The 25,221-nt window shown below is 47.5% G+C and overlaps 1 protein-coding gene across 1 annotated transcript in view; it reads left to right on the top strand.

The window, feature by feature from the left end:
* Positions 1 to 17,564, top strand: part of MAP6 (microtubule associated protein 6) — a 56,853-nt gene extending 39,289 nt beyond the window's left edge. Inside the window, exons 2-3 of the mRNA XM_006272869.4 lie at positions 11,262 to 11,472; positions 13,223 to 17,564. Of these exons, the coding sequence (XP_006272931.2) occupies positions 11,262 to 11,472; positions 13,223 to 13,423 (412 nt within the window). The 3' untranslated portion in view covers positions 13,424 to 17,564. The remainder of the gene's footprint in view (positions 1 to 11,261; positions 11,473 to 13,222) is intronic.
* Positions 17,565 to 25,221: the final 7,657 nt, after the last annotated feature.

The raw sequence follows: 25,221 nt of genomic DNA, 5'->3' as shown, positions 1-25,221 counted from the left end.
TCCTAATGAAGGGTGTTTGTGCCTGAAAGCTTGCAATTAAATTTTTATTTTGCAAAAATCTTGTTGCTCTAATAAAAGATATCATCTCTACTACGAGTCCTGATTGCCTTTTCCTCTAGATCAATACAGCTACAACCTGGAAACCCTTCCCCTTATGGCTCACTCCTGGATCTCACGGAGGGTTTCCCAGGGTTATGTGCCCTCTCATTTGAGATGCATCCTGGGGAGACGGTGAGGCATGGACAGTAATGCCCTCCGTATGCAGCTGACGCTGATGGGGCTCCTTTCTCTAGTTTGGACCATTATTTTTCCCAGTGGCTGGTTGAGGACAGGGGTTGAGGAAGAGGCAGCAGGTGGAAGTGGTCTGGATATGATAGTATGGGGCTGTGGGGAGTCAATGGTGTCTGCCCCATTGCTGAGGGTCTGCAAATAAGAGGTGCTCCTGTGGTCCCAGGCACCACCAGTGCCCACAAGTCCCTGCTTTATCTGCTCTTAGTGTGATGATTGGCCATGTGTGATCTTGGCAAATTGGATAAAACCTACCCAATTGAAGATGTGGTGCGTAGACAGAGGTCTTCCTCACAGCCTTCTTTATCAGTGGTGCAAACTGATTCCCACTGATTAGTCACCTTCAACATGAATTGACGCTGTAATAGATCCTGCCTCTTGGACGGCTATAGGAGCTCGAGTCGCTTGCTCCTTCCCATGCACTGGTGCAGTCCTTGCTGGGATTTAGCCAGACATATCCAATGCTCTTGTTGTTTTTTCATCCCTCGGTGCTTGTTCCATTGTTTGAGCGAGGTTTCTCTGGCACCTATTAATACATCAGATTGATTCGCCATATTTGCACACAGATTTCATAGACATTAGGGCTGGAAGGGACCTTGGAAGATCATCGAGTCCAGCCCCCTGCCCAAAGGGTAGGAAGTCAGCAGGGGTCATAGGATCCCAGCAAGATAGACATCCAAATGTCTCGTGAAGGCGTTCAAGAGATCTAACTGGCTATATATAGTCCCAATTATACTAAATGTGTGTGCTTGTGTGTATGCACTTGCATGCATGCAGGCATTTGTGTGTGTGTGCGTGTGCATCTGTGTGTGCGTGCATGTGTGTGCCTTGAATCTTAATGTTTGGGTGGGGGGGAAATGATCTCAGGCCCAGCATCATTCCCATTCCCAACATCTGAGGGACATTACAGTATGTTACTATGCACAGCCTACAGAGAATAATGCTGTCGTTGCCCTCGAGGAAATCTGATATCGTAGCACGCCAGATGCTGCGTGTAGGAGAGGAGACAGGATCATTCTTGGGATAGTGCTGGCAAATCTCACTCATGCTGACAGGACAATTGCTGCACCGCTTTGGTCGGCATTGGCCTTTTAATCAAAAAGAGCTGAAGTACGTACGGTGTAATTGCAGATCCAGAGTCAGAGAGCTGCATTTGCTATGGTGTGCTATGCTTGAAACATCGGAGGATTGTCACACAACAGGACTCCAAACTTCTGACCTCCCCGTGAGAAAATAACACGGCATGTTGCTTCTGCATAGGACCCAGGCTTGCAAATAATTGGGTTTTTGATTCAGGTGCTGAACTCATCAGATTCGAAGACCGAAAACATTTCATCTAGTTCAGAACAAATCAGTCCATTTAATTTTGGGAGACTGGTGAGAAAAGCAGAGGTACCAAAGGGCTGGAGTTTAAACGGGCGTGCTGGAGAAGTTACTCGTTTCACCCAAACCACTGAACTGACACCGGGTCGTGGCTCTGTGCCGATGGGCCTCGAATCCCATCAGCACCCTGCAGGTGAAACGCTCTGTACTTCATTATGAATCCTCCATCCAAACTTGTGATCCAAGCAATTGACTCTTAAAAGGCATCTGTGCTGTTTCTATTGCCAAAAGCAGCGATGCGACCTTGCTGGAAGCTGCGTTCCAGGGTGTGGATTTCCATTCATTTGCTGAGAGTCAGCGTGTGCTCTTTATCAGTGGTGCAAAATGATTCCCATTGATTAGTCATCTTCAACATTAATTGAGGCTGTAATAGTTGGTGGTCCCGTGCAAGCCCTGCTTCCACAGCATCCTAATGCAATTGTACTGGTAGAGCAAGTAGAACAGCTTTAGGGCCAAAACCTGGTTACCTTCCTCACCTGAGCTATCCTATTGGTTTTGTGATTATCCCTAAGAGCCAGCTCAATGTCCAAACCTTTTTTAAATCTCGTTAAGCGCTTGGATTTGATGGCCTTATGTGGCGTTGAGGTCCACCGTTTAATCCCACGTTATCTTCAGTTGTACCTTTCCCACTTTTTAATTCCCTTGAACCCTTTCTTCTTGCTGTGATAAGGAAGGGAAGAAGAGCTTGGAGCAGTTGGGGGCTGAATTGGAAAACTAAAAAAAGGGGGGCGGTTCCAGGAGATCAGAAGCAATTGTGAATTTAGTGAACGGCTTAATCAAAAAGTGGGAAGTCGTCTCTAAGCATCGCTCTGACGTTTTGAAAATGAAACTTGTCATTTTTGGAACAGCTGGAACATTTTTGTGTCAAACATTTTCAAAATGAAACGTTTTGACTTTTTCTCTTCCAGCTGTTTTGCTTTCTCTTAAAAATTAGCCTGGCTTGAAACATAGGGTAAAAATAATGGAATACCTTGAAAGGAAATAAAGCATTTCATTTGGGGTTGAAGGAAACATTTTGGGCTGCTCCCGAACAGGGTTCTTTTTTTTTCCCCTTTAGGAAGAAAACCCGCCCGCTTTCATGATAGATTGCCCTGAACTATGGTTCACATGGCTTTCTTTTTTTTTCAAATCAGTCACCAAACTGCAAAAAATAATTATTTACACAGCTCTCAACAGACCTGTCATATCTCCTTTCTGGACCATTGATTTTGTAACGAGACTGGAGGTTTCATAATCCCGTATATAAATTTAGGGCTCCTAATTCAAGCGTGCTAAATGTAAGCGTGGCACCCTGCCTAACGGCCTTTAGAGCCCTGCATAAATTATGTGCAATGAATGCTGTTGCTCCCTGCTAGCTGGCGAATTTGGGGAGCTTCAGCTTGTGTATAAGGAAACCTAAATGTGGCAGGGGGGCTGAGATGGGAGAGGCCTTGCAGAGAAGTCCTGAGTCTAGGAAGTGGAAAGGTTTGGACCAGGCATGGTGTGTACAGTGACTGTGAGCTAAGCTCATCCCCCGGGATTGAACACAAGGAATTATTGTAGCTTGGTAGCTATAGTAGACCCGCATCCCGTGTGGCTTGAGACGCTAGAGAGATCCCCATAGCACGCACAATAGATCACGGGTTGCACGTGCACTCTGTGTTTGCAGCTTCCAATTACAGCTTTATGTGCAGTGATGAAGCCCCACGAGTACCAGATCCTGAATGCAGTTGCACTAATGTCAGCAAGATAAGCTAACTACACAGGGTTTCGCGAGGTCACCGTGGGTTAATGCTGGTATGCCTGGCATCTCTTTGAATGGTGAATTCAGCTGTCTTATGCTGGTTTTGATTTAAGCTACACCTCTCTTGAAACTGTGCTGGGGAGCAGCTTTCAGATGGCATCTCGCTGAATTGGTTCAACCTGATGCCTGTCGGGCCGTGGGTTCTGGCACACGGACGCAGAGGAAATCAGTGCTTGACTGACTTTCAGTGAGCATCTCCTTAGGTGACAGCCGTACATAGATCAGAGCCTGAATTATACCTGTACCTCGCATCGGAGGGGTATGAGCTACAGTCTCCTTTCAACCATGTGGGAGTCCAATTTGAAACACAAAGGGAAATGACCCCAGCGGCTTCAGCTGAGTGCTGATATGGTTTCCCTGAAAAATATGCGTATCCTTCAAAGATCATCCAAGTAATAAGCCATTAGCTTGGATGGCCTTTAAGGCTAGTCTTTTCTGTGTCGCATCCCCAGTCACACACCTCACTCCCTGCTCTGGAGAGGATCACATACGGCCAGATGGGCAATACGCGTGGCCTGATGTTACACAAGGGTGTGTTGCCCATTGCTTTCATGGGCTTATTTTGGGTCCTTTTCAACCCAACTTGAATGATCTTCAGTGGGGATTTCACTGGAATCAGAACTAAAGCATGCCGTTTATTCGGGGTTGTCTGCTCGCACATACACTGCCCATATACTGCTTGAATAGGGGTTAGCTCGGTTTTCCTCCAGCAGTAGACTCTCTGTTAATTTTAAGCACATCTTACTGAGCGGTGGCCAGGGCAAGAGGGAAAGCCAGGGGGTGTCATTGGTCCCGTAACCTACATTCTTGTTGAGAAATAGGTCCATACATCCTAACAAGAGGAAAGGGATCTCCAGCAAAACCTGTGGAGCTAACGAAGGCTGTGTGTGCTTTAAACATTCATTTTCTCCAGCACTGACTGCTGCAATTGCATCCACGTTCACTGTGAAGGGGCAGCCTTGCTGCTTGCACTAAAGGGAAACGATCGGCTTCCCAGGAGGAAGTTATCTGCTCCAGCACTGGTTACACTTATTTCTGTGCAACCAGCCCGTCTGTGCTCATTGCTGCGTTGCAGATGAGGGTGCGGGCTCTGGTCTCTGCCTACTCTCCCATTCCCTTTCCACCTTTGCCAGCAGCTAAAGTAACAGCTTGGTGACGGCGGCTGTCTCCCTCCAGGGATGGATATGCCAGTGCAAGGGAATACCTTACTTCCTTTGCTTCCCTAAGCTGCACTGTGCTCTTGCCTGGACACATGGCTATAATTCACCTGGACGCCAGTGTAAAGAAGGAGCAGACAGACAACTGAAATTCCTTTATTAGAGTAACTTTGCACAATCCTGTGTAGAATCAATCACCTCTGACAGAGACAGGGTAAAACCCCGCCAGGTTAAGTTGCACTGGCACAGGTGTTGTGCATCCGCAGCTTACCCAGGGTAGCTATTTGCACAAGGCAAGCAGGCGATCACCAACTGCTCCATCACCTAGGAGCAAGGCACCTGCCGCCTGCTACTCAGGGAGAAGCTGCTCATCCCATCCTTTCCAGAGCCCAGTAGAATTGCCATTGGTATGCAAAGGTAGACAGGAATCCTGTAGTCAGACATGCTTGCAAAGTGCAAGAAGTCCACTTCTTAGCTTAGATATATATTAAATAATAATGGAGGAACATTCAGGATTGCAGTCACTTTCTCTCAGTGTTATAGGCTCAGCCAGCACAGCCTGGCAAAGATACCATCCATCTATAATAGCCCAACTTTACCACCGAAGCAGTAGTTTTTTCTTAAAGAAACCTCCAGTTGCTTTACAGCTATATCCCTTATACACACAAGCATTGTAGAATATGAGCCTGGTTAAAATTGGTCAAGTACTGGCTGCAACTGGTTGTTACCACACAGTCATTTAGTACTTGCATAAGCCAGCACTGAATGACTGCACAGTAACCAGCATTACTATCACCGCATGGTTTTTTCCCCGATGCTCCTGTGCAGTAGCTCATTACTACTGCATAAGAGCGTCGCCGCACAGTTAATGCCTAGCAATGCTACTGCGCCGTAGCTTGTTGCTGCTGCACCATAGCATCTCATATCGATGTGCCCAAGGAGTAGCTTTTTTTTAAAGAAGCCTCTGTTTGCTTTTAAGCCACACAGAAACATTGCAGAATATGAGCCCGGTTAAAATTGGTCCAGTTCTGGCTGCAACCGGGATTTAATGTTGTACGCTGTAGATATCTCACAGTAGTGTCATGGTCACAACCTTGTTTGGAGAATTTGAACTTAATGGAATGGCTGGCAATATGGGAATAGGATAAAGCTATAAATAATTTTCTTGAGTGACCTAATAAGGTTTTGAATGATGGGCTCAGATCCCTGGCACTACTCTGTCCCTTCAGGAGTCCAGTATTTATAACCCATTTGCCAGCAAGGCACAACATTTTAAGATCAACATCTTTACAGTGTGTTGGGTGATGTAGGATATGAAGAACAGCAATTTGGCCTATTCTGTGAAATATTTCACATGCTAGGGAGGGAGTGTATATCAGTATGTCTTTCCAGGAACTACTGCTAAGCTCTCCATTGACTGAAAAAATCAGACTCATACCAACAAATAGAAGGTATGCAAGATGTCCTATAGAAACAAAATTCAGCATGAACATAAAAATGAGCCAGGCACTAAGAAGTAGCCCATACTCATGGTTGTCTTCTTCTGTTTCTTTTCTATTCTGCTTAGTTTGTATTTCCTTTCTTTCCCAAGGTATACAGGGAGTCCATCCCAACCTCCCCCAGTTAAGTGGCTATTAAGCTTAAGAAGATGCAAATCAAGAAGATGCTTGGCTAACACAGTGTCATTAAAGTGATTCCCCAGCCATAAGCAAGGCAATGAGAGACTGTGGTCCATTTTTCCTTTGCAGTGCATCCTCTGGATCAGCAAAGTCAGGCTCGTGTAGACCAAATGGGGAAGCATATTCCAATCAATGGCCTCTGTGGGGAACACCTACCTCGAGCTCTTGGGCAAAGGCGTGTAAGCAGTGCAATCCCATGATCCTGACTGATCTCAATTGCTGAGTCTAAGCATCAAGAGAGGGGCAGTTCCTAAGACATCGGGGATTCAAACCATAAAGAGCTTAGCAGATCACAGAATCAAAGAGAAGTCGGGCTGGAAGGATCCTCCAAAGGTCATCTAGTCCACCCCACTGTATGAGGCAGGATCATCCCTATCCAAACCGTCCTGGAACGGGCTCCCAAGGGAGGTGGTGCTCTCCCCTACCCTGGGGGTCTTCAAGAGGAGGTTAGACGAGTATCTAGCTGGGGTCATCTAGACCCAGCACTCTTTCCTGCTTATGCAGGGGGTCGGACTCGATGATCTATTGAGGTCCCTTCTGACCCTAACATCTATGAATCTATACAAATCTAAGGGAGCATCTGAGGTTGTACACACAAGACTAGGTAAAACCCAGTCTACTCTCTAGTGCACAGCACTTGTGCAAGCTGCCTGTGGGACTCTGTGATGGGTATTCTCATCCTGCACCGAGAGGTCTTCTGCATTGGCTTCGTCGTAGAGTCATTGTAGGCATGCACAGTAGAGGTGATGAAGGTCTGGGGCTCCAAGACAGGCCTTCAGCCAGGAGGAGGACACTGTCAACCGCTTTCTGGACAAAACAGGACTCCTGGGTGGTAAATGTTGGTCACAAAGATGGGCCTAATCTGATTATTGAATGAGCTAAGAAGGAATCTGCCTGCTTCCGGTGTTTGTCTAGCCCCCTCTCGGTTTTGTGCTTGTAATCTGCACCCATCTGTCTCTCCTCCGAGCCCCAATCTCAGCCCGATGCTGACAAAGACAAACGGTCCCCCTATCTGTCTCTAGCAACACGGGGCTTTGGAAAAGAGAGTCATCAGTGTGCCAGGCGTGCTGCAGCTGAAATGACCTCCTTTACACACACGCTGAACAAAAAAGGGGGGAGTGAATGGAAAGCAGTGGGACTTCTCTTCCAGAAAGCAGTCGTCAGGTCGGCTGTGCTAAAATACAAGACAGATTATTGCATGGTGAATGTTAATAAGAAATTAGCATGCTCAGCATTGTCTGTTAATCCCCATTCATACCAGCAGAGCACATCCAGAGTGGAGATTTGCAGAAGTTGAGGGCTGGAAGGGACCTCAGGAGATCATCAGGTCTAGCCTCCTCCCCTCCCCTCCACCCTGCCCCCCAGCTCTGGGCAGGACAGACTTGGCAAGCTATGTTATACTTATTTATGACTGTCAGCCAGGGCTCCTTGTAGATCTTGAAGCTATAACCACCTCACTTGGGTACAAAGATCTCTGTTTTTTGGGGGACCAATCATGTAAAGGTGCTGGGGAACCTCAGCTCTCAACGGGAGTGGAGAGGGTTGGGTCCTTTGCAGGTTCTCCAGTGACATGGCATGACTTACTCTGCAACGACCATAGATTTCATAGATTTCATAGACATTAGGGCTGGAAGGGACCTCAGAAGATCATCGAGTCCAGCCCCCTGCCCAAAGGGCAGGAAGTCAGCCAGGTTCATAGGATCCCAGCAAGATGAGCATGCTTCATACCATGTCTTGAAACCTTCCTACATCTAAAATATAGAGCCTAGTTACCGATCATAGGAAAGTAGGGCTGGAAGGGACCTCACAAGGTTGTCTAGTTCAGCTCCTTGCCCAAGGCAGGATCATTCCTGACTTACCCATCCAGCCAAGTGCCTGTCTAACTTGCTTTTGAAAGGTCCTATTATCCTTTCAAAAGCAAAATCCAAAGGTCCAATGCCTGACCACTCTCTGATGACACTGTGAGCCCAGAATGGGGCTCTGTATCTTCTGAAGTACCTTGGGATGGCTCTGGAGGTTGTATTAGTCTGCAGATGAGAAGACTGAGAGGGGCTTTGATAGCAGCCTTCAATTCCCTGCAGGGGGTTGCAAAGAGGATGGAGCTGAATTGTTCCCAGTGGGGGCAGATGACAGGACAAGGAGCAATGGGCTCAAGTTGCAGCAAGGGAGGTTAGGTTGGATATTAGGAAAAACTTTCTTCTAGGAGGGTGGTGAAGCATTGGAGAGGTGCTAGAGAGGTGGTAAGATCTACATCTTTGGAGTTTTTTAAGGCCCGACCGGACAAAGCCTTGGCTGGGATGATCTAGTTGGGGCTGGTCCTGCTTTGAGCAGGGGGTTGGGCTAGATGTGACCTCCTGAGGTCCCTTTCAACCCTAATTTTCTATGATTTTGTGATTCTATAAGTAATGTGATTTAGTGGGAATCATACACTCAAGCCATTCACTCCAGTTTGATACTGAAGATACTCCTTTTCCTCGGTTTTTTTTATGGTAGCATTCTTAACAATGACCGGCAATGGGGGACCTTTTGCAATCTAGTTTTATTTAGGATGGCATTTTTCGGGCACACAGGTTCCCAGAGTGCCTAGCAGAATGACTGGATGGAAGAGAGATGAAACAAAGCCAATATTTCTCAGAAGGGGAGTCAAGGAGATGTAGTGTTATGGGGGGTCTGCTCTAACTGCCAGGAGGTTGCGAGTAGAAGTGTCTCTCCTTTAAAATTGTTTAAAATTGCTCCAAAATTAATAACAACTGTGAGTTTTGCCATAGTCAGATGTGTTAATAGGGCAATAGTGCTTATGGCAGGCAGGATTGGAAATGTAAAGATGCCCATGTATTGCCTGCAAGAGTCTTAAAAAGCGACAAGAGCAATGTTACCTGGGTGCATAAGACTTCTTCTAGAGCCTCTCAAGTCCCACTTCAACACTTTGGAGCTACAAAATGCATGCTGGCACCTTGAGTAGTGGGGAATTTAATCTCAGATAAAGAAATATATTGGCTCAGGATGCCAATTGTGTTCTCTACTGCAGCTGGTTCGAAAATGTTTTTTTCCCCCTTCTTTGCAAAACATTTCAACAAATCTAGATTTTCATTTTTGTCAATTTGCTCCCAAGTTTTCATTGAAAAATGGAAAGAATTTGCCTGACAGCCAATCAAAATGCTAGTTTGGGGCTGGTGAAACAACAATAACAATTTCCCAGCAGAAGCCTGTCCCGTTTCAAAAGAAATGGAGATTTTTTTTTTTTACCTGTTAAACCATCCCCTAACATTTGTGATGGAAACGTTTCACCGCGTCTAATGTTTGCCACAAGGGGCTGATGAAGAAAAGATCTGGACTTGTAGCTCCTGTTTGGTAAATGACACGTAGTGCAGGGGATTCACCGGTGTTGTCAGGGCCCGCTTTGCCTGGGTTTTTATCCGACTCCAATTAGTGTTGTTCTGGGGGTAGGTGTTACCGGTCACAACAGGCTGCTTCAGGTTGGATGGTCTGTGTGCATGCTGTAAGGATACTGCCCGTGACGCTGTGCCCTTAACAACATCCTTGTGACAAGAAAGAGACCGCAAGCTTGGTTTTTAGTGAAAAAGAGCTCGGCCAGGTCTATTATCTACAAAGCATTAAGGCCCCTTTTTATATACCAAACAACTTTGCATTTACAGCATACACATCCTAGCTCTCATCATGGAGTAAAACAGACTTAGGTGACAGCCTCCACATCCGGCTTCCCATCAGTTAGCACCAATTTTCCCACGCAGACCTGTGTGCTGGGTCACGCTGATCTTTGTTTCGGTGGTCTGTACCGGTCTCATCCATTCGCTGTCTTCTGGCCTTGGAGGCTCCTCTAAAGCTAACGAGCTACTTCTGTGCAAGCCATATATTGTATGCCTATATTTTGTATTCCTTGGGGCCTACTCTGGCGAATGCTGTTACCAGGGCCTCACCAGCGGTTGTGTTAACTCATAGTCCACAAAACCTATACAAACCACAGTCAGTTTGTGCTAATTCTTTAAAAATATATATTTTAAATAGTACAGTAGATGCACAGAGGCGTAATACACCTTTTCTGGTATGACACAGGACATTACCTATAGGCAGTGATGAGTGGTGATTGTAGGAAGTATTGAAGTCCTTGCCTACTTGGGGCTCATAGAGGTAAGCGTGATAACCAGCTTGCGTGCTGAGATGGGATACCAAGTAAATGGTAAATATGGCTCATTATTTCCACCAAAAAGAGAAATATTTGTAGGAACGTCTCATTTGGGTTCTTTAGGGCACGGATGAAACAGCATAGGTCTAGGAGGTGGCATCTGATACAGTAGGTTGTTGTCTATGAAAGCTCGTACTTCTCCAAACCAGTTGGGTCCTTTGCAGGTTCTCCAGTGACATGGCATGGACACTTTTACACGTACTCCAGGGGTGGTGGGGAGCAGAGCCGCTCTAATTAAAGCACCACAGTGTCTCTTGTATCAGCATCCCCGTGCTTCAAAACAGCGGTGGGGGCGCTTGAACTAAAGCTTGTTCGACGAGCTTTAGCTCAAATGCCCCCGTCACCATTTTGAAGCGAGGATGCTGATACACGAGATGTGGGAGGCTGCTGGGGTGCAGTAATTACCATGCTCCAGAAGACTTGATTAATTAATTAAGCAGCCTCCAGACTTGCATACAGGTACCCTATGGTGATGACCTGCCGTGCCTTCAGCATAGATCTAGGGGACCTTAAAAGGTTTTGGGCCAGAGTCTCAAAGGAGCCCGGTATTTGAGCAGCTAAACCAAGTTCCCATGTTTTCAGCATCCAACAGTTTCGAACGGCCAGATCCAAAGCCTAGTATTTTTCCCATGGGCTTCAGCTGGCTTTCAGTTAGACCAAATGAGAGCCCCGTCTAACAGGACTTACAACTCCCCACCTCCCTTTCCACTCTCTGTGTTTTCCTCTGTTGTTTCAATGCCTGCATCTGGTGTCTTTTTGATCCCCAGAAATGAATTCAGACCTTGGACTGACATCAAGCCAGTGAAAGCTATAAGAGCGAAGGTCTCATACAAGCCCCCCGAGGAGAAAATGACCCATGAAACCAGTTACAGCGCTCAGTTCAAGGGGGAGCCTAACAAACCCGTGCCAGCCGATAAATTCCTCGAACGCAGAAGGATACGCAGCCTCTACAGTGAGCCCTACAAAGAATCTCCAAAGGTGAGAAATACAGTGTAAGGCCACGCGGGCCAGCGCTGTTTGCAACGGGGCCCATCCGAATAACAAGGCATTTCCTAGGCTGACGTCATAGCACTGCCCGGGTCCATCCCACGGCCCATATCCCACGCATTGCTGGCCAGAGACCCTGTTAGGATTAATTCTCTGACATCCTACAGGACAGAGGGGGCTGGATTTTCTGTTGCTGTAGGTCAATGTAGGCACCCTGAAGTCAGCGATACCACATTGAATTGTAGCAGCTCAGCCTGTGGCCCAAGGACAGTATCTGTGCATTTGCAATTCCCCGATCTCTCCTCTAGACGATTATGATTTAGTAATTACAAAGCTACAAGTGCTTTGCCTCTTCTGATGTCTTCTCAGGAGGAGCATGCCAAGGGGCAGACACTCAGCTGGATGGACATACTTCCACTGATGTTGGCCGTAAGGTCCAGTGGCATTCAGGGGAGCTATGCTATTGCACAGCAGCCGATAGTCCATCCCAAGAGGCAAGCCATCCACCCCGAGAGTCCATCCCAAGAGGCAGTCATATTTTTAGGGTTCAGTGTCCTTCATCCCTCCTAGATTTTGCCCAGATAGCCATGGTATTGTCTGGGTCTGTGAGAGAGAGGGGTCCGATGGAAAGCTGTGCTCCCCTCCGGATACTGAAGCCTGTGTTTGCTGCCTCTGTCCCTGTCAGCAGAGGACAAGCCCTAGATATCCTTGCATGTTGTTCCACCATTTTCTCTACCTAGGAAAAGGGCAAAATGAGGGGTGCCCTTCTGAGCCCCCAGGCACTGGCAACAGTATGGAGGTATTAGTGCATGGGGGATGCTAAGACTTTTTACCCTTTCCTTTTGAGGGCCGTATTTTCCTCGTTTTATCCCCTTCACCTCCCCCCCAAAAATCACTGAGGTTGAAAAGCCACTCTGCAAATTACCAGGGGACGTTAAACCATGCCCCCTCTCTCCATGGACTGTGGGACTGTCTACACAGCAACTCTGGCTCTTTCAAAGAGGGCGTCCTCAAGGTGAGGACAGTCCCGCTCACACCCGCCAGACCCAGATCTGCACCAGCAAAGCCAATCCAGGGGCATCCCACATGATCACTCTCCATTTCCACCACGCTTGAGAGCAGCTGCCACAGGGGATGCCCTTCGGACAGCCTCGTCGCTGCATTTCCAGGTTTGCCGCACGCGAGCGGCAGCGTGCAGGTGAGGCATGCTCCCTCTCTGAATGCACCGGGGATGCGCTGTGGGCATACCCAAAGCATCGCTCCATCCTGCTAGGTTTCATTAGTACTGAAGAGTCCAACAAATGACACAAAAGTCCTATTTCACTAAGTAGCCCCTGGCAGCTGCTGTATAGGTTGTTCTGTCCTGGTAACAGAGACCTAATGAGCAAGGACATCGTGGGGATCCTTAAACAAAGACCACGGAGCAAAGCAGGTCGTGTTCTTAGCTTAGTGGCTTTCACATCATCTCTCAGGAGGTGGTGGATGTGAGATATGATTTCACATCATATCTCGTCCAGTGGTATAAAGTAGCTCAGCTCCATTGACTTCAAAGTCATTGCCTCCTTTACAAGACTGAGGGGTCTGAGTCTCTGTACCCAGCGCCAATTCAGATGCCTGCTGCCCTGACATAAATAAATAGATGAATAGTGCCGTCTCTCTGCTGCCGTTTCGATCTAAATCCTGTTTTCCACCTTTCCTTGTGTGTCTGTGTGTTGGTGGTTTGTATGTCACACCCATGCAGGTGGAGAAGCCTAGCGTTCAGCCTTCCAAACCAAAAAAGACAACAGCAAGCCATAAACCCCTGAAAAAGGCCAAAGACAAGCAGATCGCATCTGGCCGGGCTGCCAAGAAAAAGAGCGCGGAGAGCTCCAGCGGGACAAAGCCAGAGGACAAGGAGAAAAGTAAAGAGATGAACAATAAATTGGCTGAGGCGAAAGAGTAAATTTCACTGCACTTTTCTTTCTTCTTTTTCCTTCTTTCTTTTATTAAATAAAGGCCACAAAATTAATTAGAGGCTTCTAATCTGCTTTTGTTCTGATTGTATTAGAAGCTTTCATGTTTTATTTCCAAGGAGGATTAAGACTCCTCCTTTCAGAGGTCAGGTTTTCTGCTTTGCCTGCACGACATGGATCTCTGCAGAAGGAGGAGGAGAGGCAGCGGGAGGGTAGGATGCACAGAGGATTGTAGGATTACAAAGATTTTCAATTAACTGAGCGTTGCAGATGTATTCAAAGGCTTGTCCCTTTCCTGGAGCCTGATCCTCCAGTGCTTGGATCAGGTCAAGCTGCCATCGATCCTGTTGACACAGGGAACGAGCTACATTTTGTTCCCGGGACCTGATCCCATGAGGCCGAGTGCCTTTTGGGGATGCTGAGCTCTGGCAACTACCACTCATGTCAACAGGGTAGGACTGGTGCTTGGCATCTCACTGGATCAGGCTTTATATGACATCCCTGGAGTCAGTCTGCTGAAGTCAGTGGAGTGACTTCTAATTTACCCCACTGTGACTAGGAGCAGTGTTTGTCTTGGAGACGGTGGAAGTGTTGTCCAACTGATGCAGGATTAGATGCTTTGTAATTCATGTGTTGGGCCAGATCTTCAGCCGGTCTAGGTGGATGGAGCTCCCTTGAAGCCAGAGGAGCCACATCCGTTTACACCAGCTGGAAATCTGATGTCTAGGAGGATGCAATGTGAAGTAAGGTGCCGAAGGAGAGTCCAGCTGCTACAAGGATTTCCTGACAGGGCTTCAGGTCAGAGCATGTTACCTGCAGATGGTCCTTCCCCATCATTTTCCAGGGTTTGTGTTTTATTCTTCCTGCTTTGCTTGCTCTGAATTCTTCCTTTTTTTGCTAGGGGCAAATGGATAGTGTGCACCACAAGAGCTAAGAATAGGTGTTAGGAACAGATTGGATTTGCAGATATGGCCTTATTGTGACTAGAATGGAGCAAGTCACTATTGTTTGCTAGACTAATGCTGCAGTCACCGTTGTTTTGAATATACCTACCTGTTACAGTTCATGCTGGCTCGCATATGTGCTAACAGAGCCAGTTGTTGGGGGCCATAATCTCCAACTTGGACAAACCCCTGAGGTCTCCACTCTGGGTTCACCGTGCCTTTACTCTTTGAACTTGTCCCCCAATGTCAGGGTGAATTGGGAGTCAGTCTACACAAATAGTCCATTCCCCAGCCTGTGCAAATTGGCACAGCACCAATTTAATGCGAGGAACTGCTTGGATTTCTACCAGCTGACAGTCAAGACCAGAATATAGACCTCAGGAGTTGGTTCTTGGACTCAAGGGGCACAGAAAGAGCTAAGCAGCTTGCTTGATTGGGCTGAGGTTGACCAGCTTGAGCTGCTGAACTACCTGATAATAAACTCATGGAGCAGGTGCAGGAGTTGAGACTCGTGGGCCTTGGCTAATCTTTCTCGCCATAGCTCCAGCGCTCCTATCCAGCTTGCCAGATTCACAAAGCCCAGACAGGCGGGGAAGGGGGTTTGCAAGGCAAGAGCTCCAAAACCTCAATGCATGAAAGATGTTCGAGAGAGAAACGTCTTCCTGCTAGACGATGTTAGGTGCAAGCTGTAGAGGATGGAGCAGGGCTGGAAGAGGGTGCCGGTTTCAGTTTTTGCAATCTAAATCTTGGTATGTTAGAGCAATTAAGATGGGCACCACAGTAGAGGGTTGAGAGGAAGTCTAGGCAAGCCCCCCCCCTCCCCGAGTGAATTTTCTTGGCCTGAGTAATGAGTAAATGCAGAGTTTAGTGTGTTGTGTAATGTGTCCTGTTTGCCTTGTGATAATAACAGCCTGAAGCTTTGAGTATAAAGTAGGTGTCATGTTCTGAATTCAGTGGTGTATTTCTAAGCTTAGCTGTGTTAGACCTGTTAGTATGAAATAGGATGTGTATGTGGAAAATATATATACATGTAGATACACACACGCACGTGCACACACACACACACACACACACACACCTCCAGTGTTTTAGAGGACACCAGGGAAAACTTCCGAGAAGTAAAACTGAGGAAATATTTGCAAATGTAATGCATTTCTGACATGCATGCATGCATGCATGCTTCATGGAGAACCTCACAGACCTGTTCATAACAGCCATTGAAACCTAGGGCTCGGAAACCTCGTGGACATGACTTACCTACAAACCTCCGATCTGTTTCTGAGTGCAGAGCAGCTCAGCGCAGGCTGATGCTGATCCCGTGAAAGGCAGCGCAGTGAACAGCTCCTCACATCCAAGTGCCCGTCTCTTAGCTCTTCTAAGAGAACTGAGCTTCCAAGGTGGTGCAGGGTTTCAGCATCTCGAGAGATGCCTCCATTCCCCTTTACACCTCTCAGTAACATGCCTTCTTATCTCAGGATATAGCACAGCAGCAGCAAGGGCGATGAAGTGTCAGAGCAGGTAGAAAAAAGCAGCAAAACACAGAGATGGTTCACGGTAGCCAGAAACACTGGTTTCAACTTACAAGAAGTCCCTGCAGAGAGCATTATCATTCTTTTTGCCCTTAGTTATAGCATGCCAAAGTAACGCTCCACGAAATGCCCAATCATCTTGAAGTCAAATGAGAATTTTACCATTGACTTCAGTGGGACCGAGGGTATGGGTGTAAGAGGCAAATATACCAAGGGGGAAAAAAAGAGGACAAGATTTTATCGCACTGTGATATCTTTTCTGCAGTAAGTGGAAGTTAAACCATGGTGGCCCTCAGCAAAAGGGAGAGAAGTCATCACAATTAGTTTTCACCTACTGCAAGATAAGGGCATCCACATGGATGACTTCACAGGGCAGGTGATGTCCGCCCCTTTTTGTGTTGTGGGAAATTGTCCCAATGCCCATACCCCAGCTCCCATTAACTGGCCAGATTTGACGTCCAAGGGGCTGCGTGCGCTCTGGTAGTATTGTGTCCCAACCCATGCTCTACCCACACCAAACCCAATGATACTCCTATGAGGACTTTCTGGGATGCCCATCTCTCCCTGCACTTAAGATTTCAGTTGCCGACATGCTTGACAGCACCCACTGGTGACAATCCTGAAACGTTCCCATCGGCATATTTTTAGGTTTGGAGCAAATGAGTGACATCAGGTGGGTGGCACATGCCTGGGACCATCCCAGACAAGGCACGCTACTGCCATAGCATGCACATGCCCTCAGTGCAGCAGCTGCATCCCTACTGGGGGCTCTGTGCATACATCCAAGTGCACCGTATATCAATCACAAAGATTAGTACTAGGAACTATAGTCAAATCTGGTTTTAGGATGAAATTCTTCATGAATATACCTGCCCCACAATTAATCCCCAGCCAACTATTAGAAAGGAGACAAACACCTTTGCTGGTTCAAGCTCACGTTGATACAAAGCTTGTCACTTTAATTCCAAGAGAGGTCTCTGATGATGTGCTTGTGTTTCCAGCTACCACAGAGCTGGTTCTGTTTCACTGCAAACTTGTAATACTGTTTTGCTTTCCATGTAAAATAATAGAAAAATAATAGTAATATATATATATATATATATATATATATATGTATGTATGTGTGTGTGTGTATATATATATATATATATATATATATTTATATATATGTTTGCTTTTTCCCTTGGGAAGAGGTCCTCTGCTTTGACTGCTTGCTTTCTCATTTTCATTGTATTTCTTTGTTGTACTGTTATTCCCTTTTGCAAGATGGTGCTAAATGCGGACTGAGCTGCTTTTTCCAACTGCTTTGCATAATCAACCACCTGCTTCCTCATCTGCAATGTTTTCTGCTGTAAATACGTGGTTTCCCCTCTTAACCAGCCCCTCTCCCCCCGCCCCAAGAATTCGACATACTCCTGATGGCAGATAGGAAGTGTCTAATTAATATTTTGTGGCCTGGGTTTGGTTGCATATCACAAATTGTCTCTTGTAATGTGTTGAGCACACCACCTCTCGGTGCTATTTCATTCTTGCTGTTAGTATGAGAATGACAAAAACTATTAATGTATAGCCAATTGATTGTGACGTGCTTGTGATCTTTGCTTGCTCAAAGGGTTTTTTTTTTTCCAATGATAAATAAATGCTGAAGACGAACACCACCTCCTTGATCTCGTTTTCTCGATAAGCAGCACAACGGAGTAAGTGAAGGAAGCACCCTTTCCTATATTAAGCAGTTTGACAGTGGGAGAGCCATGAGTTTCATGTTGTAGAGATAACAGAGATGCCGCAGTCTGAGTCTTTATGCCACTATAACATAAGCAGGACTGGAGAGCTAACCATGAGCACAGGTGAAGATGGACAGTGAAGTCACGTGAATAGGTAGTTTGGTTTTCATGTTGAGTTGAGCAAAGGGTTCACGCTTTGCATCCCCCCAGGTGGACTTCACACCTTGCTGTTGTTCACCTGACACTTGGCAGGGGTGGCAAAACCTGTTCCAACAAGGAAAAGGATCTTGCCAAAGTGTGTTGACTTCACTATTAGCACTTTTCCCCAACAAAGCCACTTCTGGCCCGTTGGCGTGAATGAGGAGTCTTTCCATCATCATCAGTTGACCTTGTGCAATGGAGCGTTCCAGCATGATAACATAAAAAGAAAATGACGGGGTGACGAACGCTCCAGGGCACATCCGCAGCCATAAGCACCGAACCTCACAGCCATACCTGTGACACCCGTGCTTGCTCCACATCAACCAGTGCTTGATCCACATCAACTAGCGCTTGATCATCATGCCCATCTATTGGAAAAAGATGGTGCCCATTCATAAGTTGTCTCATCTGTGGGGATTAGCAGCAATGAGGAGACGAACTAAGGAAGCCTATACACAGCTGAATTCATTCTGGAGTAGGGTCTATGATAGGGATGGGCAAAGTGATGGACCTGGCCAGAGGCTGGACTCCATTTCCCAGCAGCTGCAGTGATGTGGGCAGGGTGCCCATATCCCAGCAGCTGCAGACCCAATCTGTTCTGCAGGCCAGACTTTGCCCACCCCTGTCTATAAAATACTAGCTGGGGGAATACTGTATTTTCTCACCTATAACATGCACCTTTCCCCCAAAAGCCAGCTGCTAGAAATCATAGCTCAGAATATAGAGTCATTTCTGGCATTGACTGGGCACAAGTGAACATAAGAGCTGCACAGGACTCACGTGGAGCAGAACAATGAGCCGGCTGGGGTCCCTTGCTACAGCTACTCAGTTATTTACTACAAAGAAAGACCACCTTTTCATTCTCTCTCTCAAAACCAAGGTATGGGTTTTATTCTCAGGCATGTTGTAGGTAGAAAAAGCTGGCACTGCAGACCATTTGTGCTGACCATTTGCAACTGTGAGTCCTGTTGCTAAAGGGTTAAACATTAATTTTGAAACGTGCCATTGAAATGCTTCCAATGCAATTTGCGGCAGAAGAGCAAAGTAAGGGTATTCATATAACCTAACGGTGATTATTAGCTGGGGGAAAGGGGAAAGATTAGATGACAGAATTGATGGCATTTGACTTCAAATTGTGGGCAGAAACTGTCATTCTGCTTCTCCCTCTCGGATCTGCAAGCTTCTGCCCTCACTATTTTCCCCTCCGATCTGATTTTGTTTTTTAGTGGGCTCTGTACTACCACACTGGGCCCAAACCTTAGCTGGAAAGCACTGTCTGTGCGCAAGACAAATCTTCAGCTCTTCTGTTTCAACACGGCTGCGTGGACTTTCATGCAACTACGTAGATTTAGTTCAGATGAGAAACCGGCTCATTTTTACCCGAATCCATATTAGTGTGTTAGTATACGGTATAAGTACAGAGTTTACATTGCTGCCTTGTCTACAATCTGCCGCATTCAGCACCATCCCAGAAACGCACGCACGCCACGAATCTGTGTTCATTCATGGGTTATGCATAACAACCAGCCACATTACAAAGCATCCAGTTCCTCTAAAGGTGACCGCTGCTCATTTTTACCATTTTCAGGGGCATATCTCTGGTAGTCCAGTGACACAAACTTGCATTGTTCAGAGCATGAATGTTGGAGGATGTAGAAATCCTCAGCACAAGAAAGCAATGCCGATTAGCTCCTGCTATCATGCCAAATTAAAAGCCTGGTCTGGGATTTAGGTGCTATGCATGATCTGATCTAGCCATTCAAGGATCCCATACAGCAGCCGAGCCCCTGCTGTTAGCATTTCAACAGGGACATGGGGGATCTCCCCCAGAAACACTCAGTGCTGGAAAACACAGCACTGTCACTCTGCTCTCCTGAGAATTTGCTCTGAATGTCAAAATCTGACTATGTGATGAGACGAGATAGTTTTATGGGGCAGCATAGCCTGTTACCTTGAATAGAGGTTTGAGTGCCAAGGACCTGGGACATCCCATCACAGTTCTGCTACCGACTCCCGCTGTAGCCCTGAGCAAGTTATTTCCTGTTGATGAAGCTTTGCTATCTCATATGGGTGCTGCAAGACTTAATGTCTGTACAAAGCTGGGAAGGTAAGTGTTACTCAAAAGGGACAGAGTGCTTTGTAGGGTGCTTGTAATGTGGAGGAGAAGCCTAGAACGAGGATTGCTATTAAAGGTGAACTTGTTTTAGCAACATACTCTTGAAAAATATTGCAATGTGCATGTTAAAGCTACCAAAGGTCAATGTTAACCTGAATACCCAGCCTCACACCTTCAGAAGCCAACCCAGGCTGAGGCTGGCTTTGAACTATCATTACTTTGGTCAGAAAATCATGCGCTTGGTTAAATCTGCCAAAATACATGTGATTTTTTTTCACTGTTGCCTGCTTTAGAAAGCAGAGCTGACTAATGCTTTGCTGTGGACCGCTATCTCCAAGCCATCTTTGAAATCTTAACCAGATATATTCAGCTATCACCCCCCATCCCCGGCTGTCACACCAAGGTCAAAGTTACCTGAAATGGATATTTCACCGGTTGACATATGAGCCCTACCCAGATGTCTCAGGAGCCGGGCAGTAGGATATATTGCTGCATCTGCCGCTGCAGAAGAGACTAGGACTATTGAGGCAAATGTCTCCCAGCACCTTAGGGCTACCATTTGTTTTCAACCATCCTTTTTCAATTGCTACGACCTCAGAAACTGAAAAGGAGCTGCAAGGAAGAGGAACCGGTCCCTAGTATGGATGGGACGTCACGGTAGTTTTGAGCGCTAGGAATATCCTCCCTAATGCTGTAGCCTACGGCTCTGAGACACTAGACCTCAGCTGGACCTCAAGCACCGTTTTGCAGTAACAACATGGTAAGTCTGATTTAGCTGTGCATTTAAGGGCTCTGTCGTGCACATCCTTCTTTGCGTATGTAATCCCGCTCTGCGCATGAGCAAAGGTTTGCAGGACCAGGTAGTGAACGCCTGATACTTGCTGACTGCTGGCTCTTTAGGAAGTAGGATGGTTGCTTGTAAACACCATTGATTTCTCTTGCAGGTGGCCACGCACCAAGCTGCAGACCCGGTGACCTTCATTTAGTCTGGAGGGCGAGATTTCTGTTGACTGAAAGGACCTTTTTGCACCAGCTTCCTGCAGAGGTTCTGCTGCAGGAGTGACCCACAGGAAGGAAACAACTGGGCTCTTTCAGAAGATGATGGCAAAGGAGATGTAAACTTAGGTGACACATTTAAGAAACGTTTAAGGTGAAAATTGCTTTCAGTACACATTGGTTTAAGCTTTTGTTTACCTCAAAGGCATAAGGAAGAGAAAGGGGACGAAGATGCTCAGCTCCTGAAACCACCTTGTTGCCAGCTCCCCTGATGATCCACCCAGTCCTGCATGCAAGTTGCTTCCGATCCCTATGGGGACATTACTGTGGCCTTCACATGTCCTCACAGCAGGGACAGCAAACTCCATTGCACCAGATCTGTGCGTCCTGTTGTGTTTGTTGCACCGGGGCCAAGGACCCTACTGTACGGGCGTTTGCTAGGTTCCTTGTGAAGATGAACAGTGCTTCAGTCCTGCAAGCCCATTTTCACAGCTGGGGCTTGCACTGCAGTGGCAAAGGGCTCCATGTGATGGGAGACCTGGAGGATGGCTTGCAGACAGGCTGCGGCAAATCTGAACGAATGGGGCTGTGCATCGCTGCTGCTTTCTGTGCGTCCCGGCTGGCTTTCCTGTTGTGCTAGTGGATTACCTGGCTTACAGCGACTTGTCCCAGCTGGGACGAGCCTGGATCTCCTCTCAAAGCTGTCTATGCTTCTGCTCTTCACAGAGGAGGAAGGCCACCGCCTCATACACGCGCTCCGACTCCCACCGCTGACCGGCCCGCTCCAACTGCGGCACTGCGTTTCAACGCTGGCTTCCCTTCTGTGCTGCATCACCTCCAGGATCCCACCTCACCTCTCTTCTCTCTCACTTTAGTGTGAAGTTGCCCTTCTGGCCTTCGAGGCCTCTCCCTCTTTCATGCTCGCTCTGTAGTCTTCACCCACTCACCCGCTTTGGTGTTTCGGTCATGCAGGTGTTGAGTCTCTCCCACGCCGCACCCTTGCGCTGTGTCTTCTTCAGGTGCCTCCTGGAAAAGCCACCTCCAAACCCCGTCCTTCCCCCCTAACCCGCTGCCTGGCACCTGTCTCGTCTCTCTCCGACTGTAAGCGTGGTCTGGGCTTTACTTTGCCTGTATCATTCAGAATAAAGTAGAAGTGACTCCTCAATGGCCCTGTGCCTCTCACCTTACTCTGCGTGGCGTCTGTCCCCGTGTCTCAAGTCGAAAAGTACGTTGTCTGTCCGTCCTAGTCGCAGCAGTTTGTCTTGTTGCTATTTCTTTCTTATCAGCTTTTGGCTTTGCTTGTGTTTCTTTTCCCCACGTGCCTTTTTCTTACCGGGGAATCCCAGTCAGCAGCTTTTGTCTCACAAGTAGGATTTATCCTCCGTCGGAGCTGGACTATCTGCTTTTGCAGAGCTGGTCGAACCTCTGGCTTACCCTAGCTGTGGGCGCCAGGCACTAGGGACTTCATGGGAGCATCCAGCCCTGTGAGTTATGGAAGATAACAGCGAGCTCTGGTAGCCCAGAAGGGTAGAGGGAGCTAGAGACGACCCCACAGCGACTGCTGTCAAAGGAACGGCGTCTCCTAGAACAGCAGGAGCTGCAAGGAAAAGCCACCTCTGCAAACATCAAAGCACCCTGCAGTGAAAGGAGAAGCAGGATTATTGCAGCAACAGAAGTCCCAGAGAGATTTCAACCGGGACGGCTGGGGTCTGGAGGACATCAGTGTCTGTCCTGATGGAAAAAGTCAGAGCGCAGGTACGTGGCCCCACAGCCCAGCCAGGGCTGAGTTGTGATGGAGTCACACCTTGGCCCTTGTTCCAGCAGAGTGAAGCTCTCTCCTTGGTACTGCTTACTGGCCCTGGGCCAGCTCAGCTCTGGTGGCAGGTGTTATGGGTAAGTGGAGAAGGAAGGTACCTGCGTGCAAGTAACAGCCTAGTGCTGGCTGCTTTCTGTTCAGCACTGACTTCTGCAATACAGGGAGCAACCACAGGGATGGAAAGGAGGGGAGAAGCCGCCTGATCTTCCTGGGTGAGCAGCAGAGCTTAGGACCTGGCTGGTAGGTTTGACTTCACTGCAGGAGCAACACCTGACAGAGCTGGACTGCAGCCATCGCAGAGACAAAGAGGAAGGAACAAACTCTCTTTCACCTCCAGGAGTGAGAACTGCAGCCACGTTGTGCAGTCATCTGGTGTTGCTGGACCCTAAGGGGTTGGGTGGTTGATGTCAGGAAAAGAGGGCTCTTATCTGGGAGGGTTGGAGGCAGCATAGGAACCAATGGCAAGATCAGGAAAGAGACTCTCCTGCTATAGTCATTCAGATGATGTTGATGGCCCCTTCTGATGTGCAAAAAGGCACATGCTAAATATCATCCCTTAATTTCCTGCCTTTCATGGCATCTCATTGCTCTCTGTACATTGTGTCTTTACGTTGTACTCTCTTTGGATCAGGGATGCCATCTTCCTCCTCTTGTGTAAACCCCCTAGCACACGTAGGACTCAATCAAATGAATAAGTCTTTGCAAGAAATAAGACCTAACAAGTGCCTAACATGGGCTTTGGCTAAATGGGGTGGGGAGGAGGAAACGTTTAATCAATGCCAGGCCAAGATAATGCAATGAGGGAGCTTTAAAGGACTGGAGGTCTGGTTCTTGGAAACTGAAGGAGCTCCATTGATGGTCTACTCGTGGTGGCCAATTTCCATGAGGTCTACTCCCTGGTGGCCAATTTCCATGAGGTCTACTCCATGGTGGCCAATTTCCGTGAGGTCTACTCCGTGGTGGCCAGTTTACATGAGGTCTACTCGGTGATGGCCAGTTTACATGAGGTCTACTCGGTGATGGCCAGTTTACATGAGTTGAAGACTTGGCTCCAATAACGTGTGTTATGGGGAAGAGCTGGGATGCACAGAAGGAGCCCTGGGGGCTAATGAATAGGTCAGATGCCTTTAGAAAATAGTCAAAAGACACATTGGGTGGGGAAAAAGCATAGCCACCATTTTTCATCAAGCCTCCAAGTAACTGATTTCATATAGGCTCACTCAATTAATTATCTTTGGAGGAGTATAGAGATGGTGCTTTCATGTTCTTGCTAATTCACTTTCCCTGCCCAAATTCTTACCCCGGGCAGATCTGCCAGTGCAGCCAGGATATGCTGCTGAGCCCACGGCATGTAGTTAGCTCTCCCAGGATAGCAGCACATGACTAAAGATCTGAAGTTGAATAGGAGCCTGCCAGTCACCAGTGGAAATGCATCCTTCAGGAATCAAAAGTCACTGGCACCAGAATATAATGTCTACCCACAGGGGGAGGTCAGAAGGGTTGAAGGCAAGAGAAGGTGGAGACCTGTGTGGAGGGGATGGCTTTAGGGACACAACTATTCACCTCACTTATTTAGGACTAGAGTCCCAAGGGAGGTTTTTGATGCCACTGGCATTCACAGTACCTCTGGCCTGGTCTGAGGACATCTAACATTGTTCAGTGTCTAAGTTTCTGCTGAAAAAGTCCCCCTACGTGCCTCAAAGTGCTTGCCGCTCGGCAGGGGTACAAGCACCTAAGTCCGCATAGCTCTGAGCGGCATGGCCCCACATCTTGCAACTAAGCACGCTCAGCATTCACGCAGTAGGACATCTCCACCTGTCTCATGTGCAGGCCCTGAGCCGGAGGATATAATTGGTGCATGTCCTTTGCATTGGTGCAGACCATGCCTCCCCCACCCCACAAGAGATAGCAGGACGTGTTGCTGGGCATTTACCCAATAACCCAGTGCCTAAGGTACCCGCTCAGGATGTGGGAGACTGAAGGGTGGGGGGTAACTACCTCCTCATCTGGTCATCTTTGCACAGAAAGAATTGCCCCTTCCCCTTTGTTTTAAAAAGAAGGGGGCAAAAACCAGAAGAGGTCTAAACGCTTCCAAGTGGGTGCCTTAGCCAATAGGCTATTGACTTGTGTCCTCTGTCTTTGGCATTAGAAATCTTGACTTTTGCTCTTCACATTGGTTTATTGTCAACAGAAGAGGTGAAACAACCTCAGGCCTGTGGGTGAACAAACCTACCACGGGGTAGGAGAGGTACTTCTGAATCCCCTCTCACTGAGGAGGGACTTGAACTCTGGTCTTCTGCATCCCCACTAACCAGCCTAACTGCAAGGCTGTTGTGTAAGAAGGGATGAGAGGCTCTTTTAAAATGAAGGGTGAACAGATTATACCAAGTAAAAAGAAGAGTGGATTTGCATGAATGAAACAAGGCTAGACTACCATGGCTTAGTTCCCAGCTCCTGTGAGA

Source organism: Alligator mississippiensis, chromosome 1 (assembly GCF_030867095.1).
Source record: "Alligator mississippiensis isolate rAllMis1 chromosome 1, rAllMis1, whole genome shotgun sequence".
NCBI lineage: Eukaryota > Metazoa > Chordata > Crocodylia > Alligatoridae > Alligator > Alligator mississippiensis.
This window is presented reverse-complemented; position numbering and strand designations above follow the sequence as displayed.